The 19,655-nt window shown below is 37.0% G+C and overlaps 1 protein-coding gene across 3 annotated transcripts in view; it reads left to right on the top strand.

The window, feature by feature from the left end:
* The window catches only part of LOC5568329 (integrator complex subunit 6), a 50,362-nt gene that overhangs the window by 20,324 nt on the left and 10,383 nt on the right, over window positions 1-19,655 (top strand). For 2 of the 3 annotated variants that reach the window (XM_001657934.2, XM_021839253.1), the window contains exon 2: window positions 14,289-15,220. In XM_001657934.2, the coding sequence (XP_001657984.1) occupies window positions 14,612-15,220 (609 nt within the window). In that variant the 5' untranslated portion in view covers window positions 14,289-14,611. Of the gene's footprint in view, window positions 1-4,808; window positions 4,909-14,288; window positions 15,221-19,655 lie in introns of those variants that run through there. The other variant, XM_021839252.1, reaches the window with a different exon arrangement.

The following is a 19,655-nucleotide window of genomic DNA, read 5'->3' as shown; positions in this document are numbered from 1 at the left end:
TATGAAGCAGAAAAAGTTCTTCATGGTGCGGAACTTCTTCGAGTATCAAAAGGAGATCATGCCAATCATCGTGACTGGCAACTTTAACATCGATTTGAGCAAAGAGGAGAACATGGAGCTCGCGGACTTCATGGAGAAGTGCCTCAACCTCAAACTGGATTCGGAACCTACTAAAGGAACCAATCTTAGTGGATCATGCGTGGACCTAACGTTCGACCGGAATATTTGTTTGGGATGCAAGAGTTACCGCTCATGCTTCTTCTTCCATCGACCGAGTCTATCGGCGTTGAAGTTTTTTTTTTTTTTTTTTTTTTTTTTTTTTTTTTTTTTTTTTTTTTTATTAATGACACTTTACACCGCATTGGTGCATTCGTGTCAATCAAAACTCTTTATTCATACAACAGTTCACATGTTTACAATAGCAGTGTAATTTAAACATCTTCCTTTTAGTTCTTTCTGGATCTCGTATTATGGATTCTCCACTCTGAACCAGGGTCACTCTTACTGCATGTTCGTTTCGTTTCATTTTCCAACATTCCATCCGCTTCAGTTGACAACCGCCGCTTCCCAGATTCGAGCTCCGATGTTTCGTTTCTACGTTGATCATCACGTTTGTCGTTGTTGTTCGCAGTCTTAGCATGTTCGTCATCTGATTCTGCATCGGTTGAATTTGACCCGTCGGTGTCAGTCGATGACGCTTCAACGGCATCGCGTCGAACGTGTTGGTTGTCGGTTTTGTTTTGCACATTGTCATTGCAAGAAACTGTTTGTGTGCGCTGCTTTAGATCGACACGAGCCGACTGGTCGTTTGAGTAGTTAACAACAGTGCTGTGGTTTTCTACCACAATGCATGACGGTACTGTCTTCTCCATCCTTATTCGGACTATGCGAACGCCGTTCGGCACGCCCGGGAAGAAGTTTTTCCAAACTTCGTTTTGGATCGAGATTACCTTTCCGTACTGCTGCATGTGTTTTGTGATGACGGTGTTGGACAGATGCGGTGGAAGGTCGAGAATCCTCACTGTTGTAGTGGGGCCATCCACGTAGACGGGAACGTAGTAGTCCACTCCATCATAAACGAAAGAGTGCTGTAGATGATGCTGTTTGTGCAGCCGGGGAGCTACACCTGCGTCGATCATTTCAATATACACACACTTTTTCAAGTTGTGCAATTGAATGCTCTTTACATCGGCCATGTCGAGCTTGATAAATTTTTTCAGAAATTGTTCTACCTGTTCCAAAGTGGGTCTCTTTGGCAGGACGCTGAAATCCACGACGAGAGTGTTTCTTCTGTACGTGGACATCTTGCAACAGGAATAAACTTGACGAAAGAGAAAACTGTGTTCCGATAACGACGTGTGTCGCGCACGAAGGGCGGTTGGCGTTGAAGTGTTAACCGAACCAAACTTACACCACAGATTTTCTGTGCTAACACACAATGTCCATAATAGGTCAGAATTGACATGCAACAAATAATATGAAAATTGATTGGATTTTTATCAGTAGAAATCTGTCATAAGTTTGCGCCGGTCTCAAGCCAGTAAATAGATGAAGCTAACGTTATCCAACGTCAACTTGGCGGTTGTATCTCGGAAACAACCTCTTACTTTTTTTCCTACTTTTTCCGAACAAATCTCATTATCTCATTAGGGCAACTGAAAGACCATTTGAAGATATGTTGAAAACTGAACTCAACTCAATTTTGGCGAAAATGCAGATGGAACTGACTTGCGATTCACGGCAGTATACACAGTTTAAAATTCTCGATTAGATTCATTATTAGACTCAATCATGAAAGGGCCAATCTGAAAACAGGGTGTCTATTACTTGGTACCCCAGGCATACCTGAAATTATCGGGGAATTTCATTCAACCTGGAATTCTCATAGAATTTCGGCCACCACCAGGGAAATTATTTTGAATTAGTAATACATGGTAGAACATGTCCTATTTTGTTTTTTTTTTCAGGGTGTTGGTTACTGTTTCAATGCAAATTTTTATTTTTCATTTAGGTTGATATTTTAATTTTTTTTTTTAATTTCAATCAAAACGATGATAAATTACTTATTTGCATTAATCTGTAAAATTTCCAGCGGCTCCAGATAAACCTTCTAAGACTATGACGCAACTATTTCCTAAGTTTTAATGACATTTTTCTTAGATCCCGAGGAATGCTTCTAGAATCCTAGTGATTTCTCCAGAGATTTCTTCTGGAATACCTTCAGGAACATTTACAGGGATTTTTCAAGGGATGCCTTGAGGAAATTCTTCAGAATTTGATGCAAAAAATCTTGGAGCACTCCAACGCTACTATCTCCAGTAATTTTCACAAATATTACTCTGGAAAAATCCTAGCGTTTGTCTCAGGATTTGCTACAGATATTTTTTCATCATTTTTCTTCAGCTGTTTTTCCGAGAATTCATCAATAAACTCGATCTGGAATTCCCACTCACACAAGTTTCATCAGAGATTGCTGTAGGATTTTCTTCAAATTTTGGTGTTTTCAAAATATTCTTAGAAAAAAAATCCTTAAAATTTCTTCGACATTTCCCTGGAGAAACTCCTAGATAAATGGTAGAAAAAAATCTTTGAGATTTCTTAAAAAAATGGAGGAACTCTTCAAGGAATTTTGAATTTTTGAAGCTCTAAATTGAAATGTTGGAAGAAGTCATTGGGTAATCAAAGAAAGAATCAATGTATAAATTTCTGGAGAACATGGGAAAAATGTCTGTAATTAATACAAAACAAAAGATAATCTCTAGATCAAATTCTATAAGGTATCTAAGATATCTGAACGAAACTTGGAAGAATTATTTAAAAAGTTCGTGAAAAGGGTTAAACAAACCCTTAAAAAATTTGCGGAGTTATATGTGGAAGAAACCTACAGTAAAAAGAGCAATAATAATCGTCGTAATATCACGAGGAATTAAAAAAAAGTGTCTTAGAAATATTCCCAAATATTGTTCAAATGAGCAATCAAACTGATTCTGGCTGGCTCACTCGCAACTAGTCCTGGTATCCCCAAGAAATCATCTAGGAAAGAATACAAAACGCCCTCCAGATAAATTTTCTGGCTACGTCACTGATGTTTAATAATTTGACTCCCGTTTTAAGGGAAAGACTGTTCTTTTTCATGTCTGACTTTAATGATTAAAGACAGAAGTGAAGATTGTTTTTTGTTTAAGTCTTTCGAAGCCAATCTCCAATCTTTGAAAATATTTTTTTATCATTTATAAAATTCACTGTTCGTCATTTATGTGTTTTGGACAATTTCTTGAACCTGGAATTATTTTTTAAAATCTGGAAAACATGGAAATATCAGGGAATTTAAGTTCTGTAAATGAGTAGACACCCTGTGAAAATGATATTGGAATTTAACAAGTTTTACGAGATATTGTGTTTTATGAGGTTTTTAATTTCAATTGAACCGTAATAGACTATCATAAGTATCGAATGCAAGAAGAAAACTTATTTAAACAGCCTCAAGTCAGGAAGGTAAACAAACTTAGTTTTACGTGTTTCGCAGACGTGATTCTACCTCTTCGGCTCTAAGCCTCGATTTTACACTTTTAAAACGTTTTATTTTCCGAATTTACAAAATGACGTATAAGTAAGATTTTCAACATTCGCAACCTAACCACTATTTTCACTGCTCGAATCGAAACAAAACACTGTTTGACTCAATTTTATTTATTTATTTATTATATTACGTCTTTAGTTAAAAAAAATACAATGGTACAAAATCATCGAACAGTAAGGTCTCCTATAAGACGCTGCCACCCACCTTCCTCCTACGACAATTTCTCAGTTGTAACTCAAGGGATGATGCTTATTTTTTGGTATGTGACTGAACATAGTATGAGCTAGTTATGTACCAAATTTCATCAGAATCTAGAGGTCAGTAGCAGAGAAATTGCGGTAGGCGGAAGTGGTTGGCAGACCTTACTGTATGTAATTGAATAAAACGGTGTATCATTTTGTCATCTTTTTTTGTGGAAAATAATCAGAACTACCAAGTTTTTGAATGCGAGCTGATTGCATGCAAAATTTATACGATGTACACTGCGAAAAAAAGTTTGAAAAGGGGATTCAAACAATTTTAGAAAACAGGTTACGATTCTACTTAATTAATTTTCTCAGAACCGAATGGAAGTTACTTACGTCCATTTGAAAAAGTAATCGAGAATTTATTGTTCAAAAGTGAATGGTTTTGAGATGACAGTAACGAATATAGCACAGAACCTTTGCACACGTGTTCTCAAGGTTTACGTATTGTAGTGCGGCCCATTTCAAATGTTTAGCTAAGATTGATTGCAAGGCTGATTTAGAGTTTACATAAGTAAAATTACTAATTAAACTTTCACACTTCACTGTTTGCAAAAAAAAAAAAAATACTAAAATCACTAGTAGGCGAGCAAATACCTTTAAACTCTAATATGTTGCTTATCTTGACAGATAGGCCTATTTTTTGTATTTAGTATGTATGTCGCATATTAGAGTTATTAGGTACTTGCTCGCCTACTAGTGATCTTAGTATTATTTTTTTTTACAAAAAGTGAAGTGTTAAAGTTCAATTGGTATTTTTTTTTCTTAAACATACTCTAATAATCCCTCCCCTAAATTTGATAAAAATGTGTAATGATAAGTTAAATGTTTTTCGCATAATTGCAAAACTCTTTGATGAGAATTTTGCATTTAATCCAAACACTGATCCCACATCTATGGGGTGACTGTACTTTGAGGTACATATCTCGCTTATCGTGAGCTTTGCAATGTTGCTGCGACCGCGGCTGTTGCGTTTTAGGGATGGCGATTTCGGTGCTTGTTGGCCGTTGCCTCCGTTCCAATAAGGCTGCGTGGTTTGGTGTTAAGAACGAAGCGATTCCTGGAGCTGCCACAAATAAGGAGGTGAAACAGAAATGTTAATTGCTTTGTTGCCTTATGTAATTAAATTGGGACAAATGGTGCTTGTGATGATATAGATAGCATGTGTGTGTTGTCATCGATGGGTTCTTGAGCGCATATAGTTTTTTTGCACTTTTCCTATGCTGGGAAATTGATAGTGGAAGTGGAGCAACACGTGCATAATAGTGATGGGAATTGCGAATCGCGCTTCAAAGCAGAACGCGATGAGCCAAACCGTTTCGTCGAGAGAGTGTGTGGGGAAGGTTGTGGAAATATTTAAATGCCACATTGTGATAAAGAACGAACATCGCTTGTTGTGTGTCAAAACGGTCAAAACCGAGCTCGCTCGGTCAGTGCAGTCAGTCATCGCATCGGTGAGAGGCGAAGTTTTGTATATCTCACGACCGACGATGATGGTAATTTTAGTGCTCTCTCGAACGTGTGTGATCAGCAGAGGCAGCTGCAGGGTTTTCTTTTTGCGATGAAGGGGTGCTGGCGAGATGTTGATCGCCATGAAGAAGAATTTGAAAAGACTCTCAAAAAAATGCTGAGACAGGATTGTTACCGAGTAAAATTGATTGATTATCAAATTTTCGCTATTTATTAAATAGTTACAGAACATAAACATTTCATCAATTTTTCACATGTCGTAATGTTTTCAATGTTAAGGAGTTGCGCGTTCTTTTTGCCGGGTAGTGCGTGAAGAAAGCCCGAGCAATCGTCTTTTTTTTTCGTCGGCCTCATGTTTTTCGCCGTTTCTTGACCAAACGAATCATTATGTAGAGCATTGTTTTGTATGGAAAAAAATGACTCAGGTTTTTTATTTCGTGTTTGAATCAACGCGGTCTTTACACCGTTTTTTGAATAAACGCGGTTTTTAATGTGTACTCCCATTATTCTCACGGCACGTAGTATTTGCAGGAAGCGTTAAACCGTTAAACTTTCGATAAAACTTCAATAATTCTATTTCTTCTTTGTGGTGTAGAATCCCAACCGAGCTAACGTACTCCGCTCCCTAGCTTCTCAATTCTATGATCACTTCTACAGTTATTAACTGTGTCATAAATTATTTTCCAACTTCAAGTGTATACCGTGTTACAATCTCTAAAATACTCTAAGGGTGCTGCCATAGTAAACGCGTCTTGCGGTGCGTGCGCGTGTGCGAGCCAGCAAAGCAGGATGTCAACAACAGGAAATCATTTGATCACATCGCCTTCGCGGATGCGGACGCGTTACTATGGCCGCACCGTAATGCATTTGGAAGTCGAGACAAAAAAAACTGCTTGAAAAAATCTCGTAGTAAAACATAAGTGTATTTTGTTTGACGGCCGAAAGGTGGAAGTAGCACTACGCAAAACAACTAAACATAAAATACATACAGGTAACCAACCTGCTGAGTTATGTGAATGAAAAAAAAATATTATGATCAATATTGAAGTATTCTTAATGGGCCGTATGAATAAAATGTAGTAAAGTTGAGTTTACTACATTCTCGGTAGTAAACGCTATATGTGGAACACGAGTGGAACATGTTTGTGTCATTTTCCTTTCTACACCTTTCGAACATACTACAAACAACGCATTGCTATGAATAAAGGTAGCATTTACTACAAAGCTACTGGTAGTTAGCTTCAGAGGTTGCTACACATGCTTTGAGATTGTGGAATTGAATGGAATAATTTACTTTTGAGTAAAAATCATGGGAAAACGATATGAGTTTTGATATTTCGGAAGGTATTTTGAGTTTTGCTTAGGAATTCTGAGGTTACGAAAACATTCGCCCCGCCAATGCTGAGATTCCGGTAAGATTACCGGCAGTAGCAATTTGTAATATCCGTGTGAATTCTGGCATTACGATATTTATGTTATTTTCTAGGAATTTTAGGATGTTGGTAGGAATTCAGATATTTATAGTGTAATTTGGAATTTTACTTGTAAACTATGACATCTCAGATTTCCTTTCGAATTCCGGAATTCCTGTAGGAACTTTGGGATTCCGATAGGGATGTCGGATTTTTTGTGATAATTCTGGAAGTTTAAATACCATTCTAGGAATATTGCGGAAATATTAGGAATCTGTTAAAAACTCTAGAATTGGGGTGGGAATGGGATTCCGAATATTAATCTCTTGGAATTCTGTGGGTATCTTTGAGACGGTATTTTTGTAAGAATCTATGAGATTGCGGTGGGATTCCTGCGAATTATTGTGTGAATATTTGTAATTCTGAAAACCAATCTTCGTAATTATTGTAAAAACCTTAAAGATTCCGTTGATCTCCAGTTCCGTTGGAATTTCGAAGCAAAGCTTTAATATAAACGATTTGAATGTCGGTAAATATTTTATAGATTTCAATGGGATTTTTTGTGAAATCGACAAGAATTTTGATAATTTCAAAGGGAACCCTGGTGTTTTATGGGGAGATCCTCATTGAATTCTAACGACTACCAATGGAATCACTACAATTCCAATAAAAATCTCGACAATCTAAGTTCTAGACATTCCAAGGATACTATCAGAAACCCCACCAAAATAACGAGAATATCGCAGAAACACTTAAAACTTCCGGAATTCAACATGCTGTTAAGAAAACACACGGGGAGCATCAAAATTCTACCGCAATTTCACCAGAATCTCAGTACTGATGCTACAAAATATGTGGTTCCAAATTTGATAGCTGTAATCTCAAGATCTCTTCATAGATGTTAAGCTAGTATTTAAAAAATCATCAATCACTGGCGTTGGCGAAGGCCGAAAACCACCCAGAAAATTCTTTGATGTACCATCATCATAAAATCATAGACATAAAGAGAATACCAGACTAATCGCAAAATTACACTACAAATTTTGTCAAATAACAGCACCTTCATGATTTGTGCAAATTGTCGCGTAATCGATTAGATTCCATGCAAATTCTTCATATGCATGATTGTATTAATTTTAGGCGTCACTCTGAATAGATTGTTCTTTACGTGCAGAATCACTCTGCACTCTGAATGGAAATTTCTTAACGTGCAGCTTCAGTCACTGCTCGTGTTCGAAAGTAGTAAGTACTACATGTTCGAAAAGTTTTTTATTCATACCAAAAGTGTAGTAAACTTTGTGGATTTTGTTTTTGAGCAGATGCTACATGTAGTAAAGTTCAAAGTTTTTTATTCATACCACCCAATACTGCCTACAGAGCATTTAACCAGCTTATTTTCAGTCGTCAGTCGACCAACTGTAAATTAGTTAATGGGAAGTCATTAAGTCAGATTCGTAGACGACCGTTCGACAATGTTTTCTATGTCTACAAATTAATTCCGGAATATGCTCCTTCTTCAGCCAACTGGTTAGAGTCCGTGGCTACAAATCAAAACCATGCTGAATGTATCTGGGTTCGATTCCCGGTTGGTCCTGGATCTTTTCGTAATGGAAATTTTCTTGACTTCCCTGGCATAAAGTATTATCGTACTTTGGCAAAGAAAGCTCTCATGAGTTAATAACTGTGAAAGTGTTCATTGAACACTAAGCTGAGAGGCAGGCATAATGCCCAAAAAAAGAAGATTTTCAAATAATTCTTATCCTTTCAAAAGTTTGAAGTTTTCCCTTGAAATTCCTTTTAAAAATTAATTGATTCTGTCAAATTTTTATACTTAGCGAAACGTAAGTTCTACTAGAAATCTTTTGTGAACTCCTTCAAATGGTTCTCTAAAAAATATTACAAGCTATCTACAGTTTTTCAGATATACTTCCAAAAATCGCTACAAATTGTGTTAGAAATTCTTCTATAGTTTTTTTTTATCCAGAAAATTCTGTTTCAAACCCCTGGATTATAGAAGATTGCTTACGAAAAGTGTTTTTGGAATGTCTTTTGACTTAGAATCTACACCAGTGATTCTCAACCTTTTTGTAGCTGCGACCCCCTTTGAAGATCTACGAACATCCCGCGGACTCCTTAAATGTATGGTCTTGAAATAAACGTTCATGAATGCCTTCCAAAGATTTCATTGGAACAGCAGATACCCTTGGCAGGCACACCCAAAATTCACGTTGTAATTCATTAAAAATAGCATTGAAACTAAGCAATTCGCATAATTTCGTAAGTGGTATATTTTTAGTCTGGTGTGTGAAAGTTGCCTCTTTCCTTTCGTTACTTAAGTCAGCGATCTCACACAAGACTGACACATCTACTGGCAACGTCCTCACAAAAGCTGAAGAATATTCAGGTGTGATAAAGTTATCACATACTTAAGAGAGATGCAGAGAACTCTACTAATTCTCAGACGTGTGTACAAACAGATAATGAAATACTTCTGCTAAAATCATCTGGAGCCCACTATATTTACTATTAATCTTGCCAAAAATTTACTAAACATTTTTCCAAGAGTCCTATAATAAACTTTCGAGAAGGATCTTATAAAAATCAACAGAAAAACTGGTAGTTGAGATGCTTTTTGCTGGCATGTTCATTCACAATAGTACAATGAACTTCTGTTCGAAATCCAAAAATGTTTTACTAGATTTGAAAGTATTCTCAAGCTTTCCATTTAATCTTCGAAATTTTAACTAACCAATTTCCTAAAGAAAGGTTAGCTGTCCTCCATGCATATTGCTTGGAATAATTTAAAAAAACTTGCAATAAGCTATTAAGGTCAAAAATCTTGCCAGACCAAAAATCTTAGCAGAAATATTTATGAGATCACTACGGCAGATATTATTCGAAAATCGCACTAAAATCATGCTAATAAATTGGTGAAGATTGGTTTGATTATTTACAAACAGAGAATAATTTCGAATTTCTTCAATTCCCTCAATAGTTCGCTAAGAAACTTTCAAGAAATTTTCCGGATGCTGGAATTACCTGCCAATCAATAAGGCAAAATTATGTCACGAGTTTCCTATGAATACCTCTGGGAACGAGGTTCGTTGTCACGACGTTGACGAAGAAAAAAGAACGATTATTGTTGTAGTAAATAATACAAAAACCATCAACATTAGTCATAGTGCTGGGTCAATTTATCTTCTCGAGCGAGTAATGGCGCTTAAACCAAAGCTAATTAGCTAGGACATAAGGTGGAAATACCTGTGCCCCTTCCCTGGAAAACAAGCGCGCATGGAGTGACATTAACTTTCTTAGCTACATCACTCCCAACGTTGATAAAAATACTTCATTCTCACTTGTCCCCAATTACAAAAGATACATTCATCTACACATACACTAAATTTGAATTCGGTCGTATCACTCGCTTATAGTGAATCCAAGACCATCACCCTTTTCTGTATCCAATTCCTTGATGTCTATGAGGGCGTCGGTGAGTCGCTGGCCTCTCTTTAAGTAGGTGTCATACCATCATTAACCTTTCCTTTCCTCGTAACGGAGAAGATGGGCGTGGCCGGCAATGAAAATTGTCATGTCTTCTCATCTCTGACTTCCGATTGGACAGCTATTCATTCCAAAATAGTTTTCCATAACCCGACTATGGGTAAATAACAAAATTATATCAGCGTGTGTTATAATGATATAAACATTTCATCGAACATAGGTTGTTATAAACTTGATGCAGAATGTTGTTAAAATAACTAAAATTATAACAAAAAGTTGTATGAATTGTAACATAAATATAACAAAATATGTTGTATATCTATCAAAAACTTATCAAACTTTGTTATTATTTTTGATAAAAAGTATCAAAACTATAATACTGTCTGATATTACGGGATAACACATTCAGTTACGAGTTTTTTGATCAATTATATGAAAATTCTAACAAAACTTTATATTTGGAGCAATAGACAGAAAATTGTATGTTTTTATAAAAACAAGCAATTTAAAATTGGGCTCAATCACTTGCAATTTAGTCAATAATTAAATTAAGATAATAACTATTTGTTTACCGCTTGGGTGGTTTAAGAAAGCCAAGAGACTTTTCAATCATACTCTCCCATATGTAAGTATTTAATTTTATTATAAAATTGTTAAAAATAAACAAATAGAAATATATTCAATAAATATAACATATTATGTTATTTTTTTGTTTTAATATTTTCTTTGAATAACGGTGCCTAGCAAAATTTTATCATAGTAAGATATGCATATCATATACTGATAAAATTTTATTATATTTTTGTTATGTACCTCTAGTCGGGAAGCAATTGGAATAAAAGTGGTAAAGTAACCAACATGACAGCTTTCAGTATGCAATCTACGAAATACTCCGTTACCACGCAACGCAACGCAACGCAAAAACCATCAACAACATGTTTTGAAAGTTCTTTAAAAATGTATCTCTAGAAATCTGGACATGGATAGGGAGTGATTCGTTAAGTAATTTTCAAAGAAATCCCTAAAAAAATATTGAGGTGTTCATGGAGTAGTTTTTGAACCAAAAATGGAAAGTGGATAGATTTATGAAAGAATCCCTGGATTAACATTCGGAAAATGAAACATGGAGTTATTTCTAGACCCTGAAAAAATACCTGATGGAATTTCTGTAGAACTTTTCAGAATTTCAAGAATGAAAATTTAGTGCTGTTTGAAAAAAAAAAAAATCCCTGGAAAATATTTGAATTAATCTCATGTGAATTTTTCGGGAAAATTCTAGGACGACATCCCGGGGGGAAACAATAGTATAATTCTCTAAAGAAATTCCTGAACAAATTGATCGATAAATAAAGTATTTTCACGGAAAAGTTTTTTGCAAAGTAGTTGAACGTATTTCGTTGGAAACTTTATAGGAACGCTTTAATCTTTCAAAATTTCCTTAGGTAGACATTGGTGGAGATTTTTTTTAATATAGATATATCTGCGTCAAACGTCTCTGTGAAATCGCTTAAAACTTTATCACAAATGAATCCTGTTCATTCCTATTCGTAAGCAATACTTACGAAAGTCTTGTGGAATATTAGAAGGAATCCTTAGAATAATATCTGAAAGAATCATTCATTATTTTTTGTTCAGGAGGTCCTGGATATTTTTGCTGTGAAAGATCGTAGCAGGCTGTGTGCGCGAGCGACTGCGTTTTTGAATTCGCTGTCACGTTTATCTTGGATCCGTGTTTTCGATTCGGCCGATGAAAGAGCAAAATGGCTGATGTCGCTATGCCACTCGACATACATTTTAGAAAAAAAGTGGTTATTTGTGAAGTAATAACAGCGTGACCCGTGTGAAGATAGTCCATCAGTTAGGTTCTAGTAATCAGTAGTGTCTTGTGTTGGTGTAAGGATGATTTTCAAGCTGAAATTTTGAGATTACGGTAGGCGGTTTGTATAGTATACTATGTCACCCGAATCCAAAGCATGTTTCATGTTTTGAGCTAAAATTTGTATCACAATTGATGTTTGCCTCGTTGTTTCCGAGAAGGTAAAGGAAGTGCTTCGAATTGTTGGGTAGACAGCGTCGTAGTCATCTTGGATAAATTTGGTGAGATTATTCCGATCTTTATTGTTACCTCAATAAACTAAATACGTGCCAGTTCCAAAGAGCACATATTTGGATTTGGAAGTGTGTTTGTATTATCATTATCCATTTGATGACGGTAAAGCACACATGCGGGGCTTATTGTTGGTGAAAGTGACTTCTGAATGGACGTATCTCTCCAGCCATTCTGAAATGGGTCACTGGATCTGCAATAGAGTTATCATCTTCTAACTCCTGGACTAAAGCTTTCTGCACAAGCATCAAAAAGCATTGCAGAAAGATTTTTTCGATAATATCGCTGCCGGACAGTGGGATTGCACATACACATACAGAAGTCCTGGATAATTTTTGCTGTGATTTTTTCAAGAAATCCTTGAAGAAATGTCGAATGGTTTCCTAAAGGATTTGTTGAAGTAATCTGAAAAAAAAAACTTTAGGAAAAATCACAAAGGCAAAGCTGTAAAAGCTGTTGATGACCTCCTGAAGAATTTGTTAAAAGAAGCATGCTGGTCTTGAAGATAATTTTGGTGCGACTCCTAGCATTTCTTGTACTATTTCTTGATGAATTCTTCAGTAATGAAGATGCTTACCAAATCAATAAACGACAACTGGAATTAATATGTAATAAGTACGTAGAGGACCAACCTGAAGAAATTTTTAATGGTTAAGGGGGCAGGATCAGTTATTGACTTCGGAATTTTCAAAACCAGTTTTTTCGTTTAAAGTCAAGAAGATTTACACGAAACTGTGTTCTCTGTGTTCTATTCGCCAACCGAAACATATTGAACACAACTTCATCTTTTTTTTTCTAGTTTTAAACAGAGAAAACTGCTTTTGAAGTTTTGATGATTTCGATGACAAATCATTGAACGTTAAAATAATTTCTGGAGCATTATCTGGCGGATCAAGTGTTTTCTTCTAAGTAATTTAATAGAGATTCTTCGAGTAATTACTTGGTAAGATCAGAAAGCCTAAAGAAACTTCAGAAAAATCTGTTGAATAATAATTACTAAACCCGGGAATGATGTTCCGAGGTAATCCCAGGAAGAACTCAGTGAAAACTGGTTAAGGAGTTTTTGAAGAAAGCACTGAAAAAGTATGGAAATATTTGATGAAGAAATACCCGGGGGAGTTCAGAGAGGAATCTCTTTAATGCATATGGTGGTATACCTGAAAAGTTCGTGGAAAAATCATAAGGGATATTCCTCGTGAGTTTTTTGGCAGAATTTTTGAAGGATTTTTTACAGGATCAGATGAATGAATATTTTTCGTAGTGAAAATATAAATTAACATATATCATTGATGTATTGCGATATGCGACAAAATCACAAACAAATAAAATCAAATGTATGCAAACTATTTATGAAATCCATAAAAAATGTGATTATTGCGACCGACATTACTTCTGAAAAACAAGAATTTGCTGGCCTCCCTCCAGAAAAAAAAACCTTTCTACGCCAATGGAAAGACAATGCCAAATGATGTACTTTCGTGCCTGTCGTTTTAGCATTGCGCCAAAATAAATTATGCCGAATGGCGGATTTTAGATCCAGTCAATTTGTCTGCTTCGCTGATGATATGGATATTGTTAGCAGATTTTTTTAGATGTATTATTGTAATTACATACAATGTTTAACCAACCAAGTCAGACATCAAGAGGATCATAGTGCAAGTGATTAGCTCTACCTTAATCCGCCACTGTGCCCAAAAGCGCCGAGAGCGGTTAATTCTGTACGTTCACTAAGTTGCTCTGCTGGAGAGAGGCGTTCTGCACTGCAGCCAAGCACAGATAGCTATCTCGTCATATGCCGTTGTTTATTGTTTCACGAATGTCTTTCTGCCCTCGTGCCATCATCAATATTTTTCGATCGTTCCCTCCTGATCTGATGATGGAATTCAAATTACTTATTTCTGATGCAATGACACAGACTCTTCCCCTTGCCTTCTAACAGCGATTCTAACGTTTCCTCATTTTACCCATTTCAGATTACTACCAATCACGCCGTGAATCGAAGCGAACGGGATCATCGCCCGCCGCGGGTTCTGCCACAGACGTTCCTGAGGAACGCATGCCAAACCGATAATCGGTTCTTGTAGCACGTGTTCCGCCTGGTCGTTACATGTTCGTAATTGGTGCCAGAGACTCGCGGAAGGAATGATTTTGAAGTCACCCTGCGCCGTGCCTTCTACTGTAACAACACGTCCCACGAGAGCAACGAGACCGAGAGGACAGTCTAGATTGAAGCGAGACGAACCGGAAGTAGTCGCGGTGTTATTGGGAAGACGACGAGCAGGAGTGACGTCGTGAAATGACCATCATCCTCTTCCTGGTGGACACGTCGGCGTCCATGTGCCAGAAAGCGCACGTCAATGGGGTCCAGAAAAGCTATCTGGACATTGCCAAGGGCGCGGTGGAGACCTTTCTCAAGTACCGACAGCGTTCCCAGGACTGCATGGGCGATCGGTATATGCTGTTGACGTTTGAAGATCCACCGAACAATGTGAAGGCTGGTTGGAAGGAGAACCATGCCACGTTTATGAACGAGCTGAAGAATCTGCAGAGCAACGGCCTGACCACGATGGGTGAGGCGCTGAAGAATGCGTTCGATCTACTGAATCTGAACCGGATGCAGAGCGGGATCGATACGTACGGACAGGGACGGTGTCCGTTCTATTTGGAACCATCGGTGATCATCGTGCTGACCGATGGGGGGAAGTATTCGTTTAGGAACGGGGTCCATCAGGAGATTATTCTGCCGCTGCATGCTCAAATCCCCGGGACGAAGCTCACGAAGGAACCGTTCCGGTGGGACCAGCGGCTGTTTTCGTTGGTGCTGCGGATGAGTGGAAACCGGGCGGACGAACGGGTCGATGGGAAGGTGCCGCATGACGAATCGATGATCGAGAAGATGTGTGAGGTAAGTGCCGAGGGATGATTCATATGCATTAGTATTAACAGGGCATATAGCAGGTCTTGTTCAAGAGACTTTATCACAATTTTAATGAAGGTTTCTGTCTTTAATGTAAGGTATCAAAATGGTCTCAGAAGTCACTTTCTCCTTCAGTGGATCCTGACGTGACTATTCCATAGGTTTTCAGGAATTTATTCTATTAACTTATTCAAGGAATAGCTATCGGAATTCTCCTAGTGATTTTTTCAGAGATTTCTTCTAGAACACTTTCAGGAACTCATCCAGGAATTCCTACTGAAGATCTTCTCCAATTCGAACAAGAATTCGTCTAAAAACCTTCCAGCGATTTCTCAAGGCATGCTGGGAGAATTTTATTCAGAATTCGTTCAGGAAATCCTTAAGCCACTATACTACTACCTTCAGTAATTTCATCAGGGATTACTCTGAAAATTTCCCCAGCGACTATCTCAGGATTTCCTTCAAATTTTTTTCACTAGGGTCGATGTACCAATAGCCGCATAGCTAAGAACAAAAATTCGTATAAAATCGAAAAATAACGCTAGCGTCATTATTTTTACATCATCTGATAGCTTTTTATCTTGGTTTTGTGGGAAAAATACAAAACCTACGAAAACTCAAATGTTTGTATTTATTATCGCGTGTGCCACTATAGGAATACATGTGCCTATAGTAGCACTATTTCTAATTTCTGTTCCTATAGTAGCACTAGCATCACGGCGTCGGAAAAATACTTATCAAAACCGTATTTTTACAAAACTTTTATATTTTTCCTACAAAGTGTGGATCTTAAGCTTTCGTTTGATGTAAAAAAAGTTATTAATTCATCAATTATTTCGTATAATAACAAATAGTTTCTCTCAGTAGTGCTACTATAGGAACAATAAGTTTACTATTGGCGCAAGGGAGCTCAAATTTTAAGCAAAAATATTTTTTTCGATCATTTTTTGAGCAAAATCAAGATGTAAATCAATGGTACTTAGATAAATAGGTCCTGACCTTCATGTCAAAAAATGTTTTGAAAAGATTTATAGCAAAACGGCCGTGAAAAGTCACTAGTGCGACTATAGGGGACTGTCCACTAAGGGAACACCGACCCTAACTATTCCATCCATATCTCCTGTTGGTAATTTAGGAAATCTTCCAATCCTTGCTACACGATTTCATTCAAGAAACTTACCAGAAAATGTAAAATTTAATACAATCAGTTTCTTATTCACCTTGCATTTTCTGTACATATATGCAACGATATTATACAAGGTTTAAAAGGTTTTCAATCATGATTGTATTGAAGTTTTGCAGCCACTAGTTGAGTAATTTCTCAAATTGAATATCCATGGATAGAAAAAAGTATTTTTGAAGGAGTTCCTTGAGTAATTTCTGAAAGTATCCTTAAATTCCTGATTAAAATATAGAAGAAACCACTATTTCCTAAGCAAAACCTAGACTCATCTCTGGAGAAATTGCTGTTTAAATTCTTAAATATTCCTCAAGAAATTTTATCGGGGAAATCCTAGGGAAATTGATTAAAGAATCACTGGAGGACTTGGGATTTTCTCGAACAATCTTCGTTGGAATCTCCGGAGTAATTTCTGATGTTCTTCTTCTTTTGGCATTACGTCCTCACCGGGACAGATACTTCTTCTCAGCTTAGTGTACAATGAGCACTTCCACAGTTATTAACTGAGAGCTTTCTTTGCCAAAGTTGCCATTTTTCGCATTCGTATATCGTGTGACAGGTACGATAATACTCTATGCCCAGGGAAGTCAAGGAAGTTTCCATTACGGAAAGATCCTGGACTGATCGGGAACCGAACCCAGACACCTTCAGCATGGCTGTGCTTTGTAGCCGCGGACTCTAACCACTCGGCTAAGGAAGGCCCCAATTTCTGAGGTTATCCGTAGAAAATGCTCAGGTTGAATCTTTGAAACGAAACTTGAAATTTTTGAAGAGATTCCGTGGAAAATCATTAAATAAACCCCTGAAGAATTCTTCGGAGTAATATCTACAGGATTCTTTGAGCAAATACCTGAATTAGTTTATGATGAAATTATTGGAAAGATAAAGAAAATGTTTTGTATGGAAGGATGGATTTTAGGTCGTTAATAATGTGAACGGATTTCGGTTCACCACGGTAGTACGACCAGCTATAGGGAGCCAGATCCTATTCTTGGCACTTTTGATTCTCTTCGGCAGTGGGGTTTTTTGAAAGATATTTGGTCACAATATGCATCGTGCTGAAGCGCTTCTTATTGCAAAGTTTCAGACAATTTGGCCGATAAAAACCCCCCATGCCAAAGTGAATCATGGAAGTGCCCAAGTGGTTCTGCACCCTACTTGTCGCACGCTGTCTGAACCAGACGATTATAAAAATCAAATGTACCTCTGGTTTTTTCTCGTTAGAGTTCAGTATTTCTCGATTACTTTTTCAAATCGACGTAAGTAACTTTCATACGGTTTTGAGAAAACTAATTGAGAAGAATCACAACCTGTCTTCTAAAACTGTTTTAAAATGAATCACCTTTTTAACATTTTTTCGCCGTGTACATCGCTCAAATTTTGCATACAATCAGATCGCGTTCAAAAACTAGGTAGTTTCTATTATTTTCAACAAAAATAATTATAACAAAATGATAAGCCGTTTCACACAGTTACTTTCGACGTTTTTCTACCAGTGTAAAATCGGCTCAAGTAGTGTTTTGTTTTAATTCGTGGTTAAGTCACTTTGTCTCTCCATACAGCGGGGCGGCGAAAGTAGTGGTTTGGTTGCGAAAGTTGAAAATCTTACTTTCGTCGATTTGTAAATCCGAAAATTAAACGTTCTAAAAGAGAATAATCGAGTTATTTCAGAGCGAAACGTGTAGAATTTCGTCTGCGAAACACGTAGGATCGATAAAGTAAGTTTGTACACTTTTTTGACTTGAGTCTATATGAATAAGTTTTCGAGATTTGGGTTATATATTCATAATCGAAAGGTTTCAAAATATTTCATCGGTAAAATTTTGATTTTTTCCACTTTTTAGCTATTTTTTATACTACTCATGAAAACTCGTTTTAACGATAAATTTCAGCCCATACAAAATGTATGGAAAAAAAAATCACCGATAGAATATTTTAAAACTTTCCGAATATGAAAATATAGACCAAATACTGCTTTCTAGCGTGAAACGGAATTTTTCATTTCCATTTTTTTGTACATTCGATATTAATAATCGTCTGGTTCAGACATAGCGTGTGTCGTGATATTACCAGGAATTCCAAAAAAATCAGCAATAGGGTAGGTAGCTGTATGTGCAGAGCAGATCGTTAGGCCGAAATAACATTTGACCATTTTCTACTTTTTCAAAAGGCTTGACAATCATCAATGGTTTTCCTTCTTTTAATCCTCTCTAGTTGTATTTTACCACAGATATTCGTGCCTATTCTGCGCGGCGTGTGAGGTGACACGAGTCGAATGAGGTGACAATTGTCGACTCGCTCCCATTTGATTAACATTAGTCGTCTCACGTCACTCGCGGTGAGAGCGACTCGTCTCTACTCACACGCCGCGCAGAATAAGCACGATTATGGACTTCTATGTAATGCTAATTATCCTGATCTAACAACTAACAATCCATTCGACGGTTTCTAGGTACTGCAACATATCTTGACTTACCCATTTTAGTTACCCATTCGACCTTACGATTCATTAGAACTATCGGCCATTTCCTTCTTTAAGGTGAAACAGTTTGGAATCAACTTCTAAGATTGCACTAAAATTTCAAAGACACAAATTTCGCGAAGAAAACAACCAACAACAATGTACTTTTTATTTTGGCATTGTGCACTAGCAGAAAGCTTTAAATAACAAAATCTGAAACGTTTGCGAACTAATTATCTAGTTTTGTGCCCTTGAAAACGTGAGTAGGGGTACAAGTCGGCCATGTTGCCGGCCATCTTTGGATTCCGAGGTGGCACTGTATATGGGATTTAACATTGTGACAGCATTGCTGTTCTGCCAAACAAACAAGACAACGGTGGCGCTATCTATGCTTTTCTTAGCGGCCGTTTTAATTGTTTGATTGATACATTGTACGGCCATCAATGCTTATGCTTGTGTTTATGCTTATTTGGCTCAGCAAACGGTTCAGTTTTATTATAGAATAGTCGTCCAAGGATATTGGAATAGCGTCGAGTTCGTGTTTGTTCTCCATATCTACTGTAGTCAATTATTTTTTCTCACTCGTAATTTGAAGAATCTTAATTTGATTTGGAAGTAACTAGTGCAAAGCGGAAGTCAATTTGCACAGACAAGGATTAGTACTCTCAGAGTAGGGAACTCTAAAAGTGATCGAATACCGTTCTTCGGCTGACCTTAACAGGACCTATTTGGATACCGGATATCTGAATGATTGCAGCGTTGCCTCAAGCCAGAGCCGTTCG

The sequence above is a fragment of the Aedes aegypti genome, chromosome 1, assembly GCF_002204515.2.
Source record: "Aedes aegypti strain LVP_AGWG chromosome 1, AaegL5.0 Primary Assembly, whole genome shotgun sequence".
NCBI classification, from domain to species: Eukaryota; Metazoa; Arthropoda; class Insecta; order Diptera; family Culicidae; genus Aedes; species Aedes aegypti.
The sequence above is the reverse complement of the archived record's forward strand: the minus strand, read 5'-3'. Positions and strand labels throughout refer to the sequence as shown.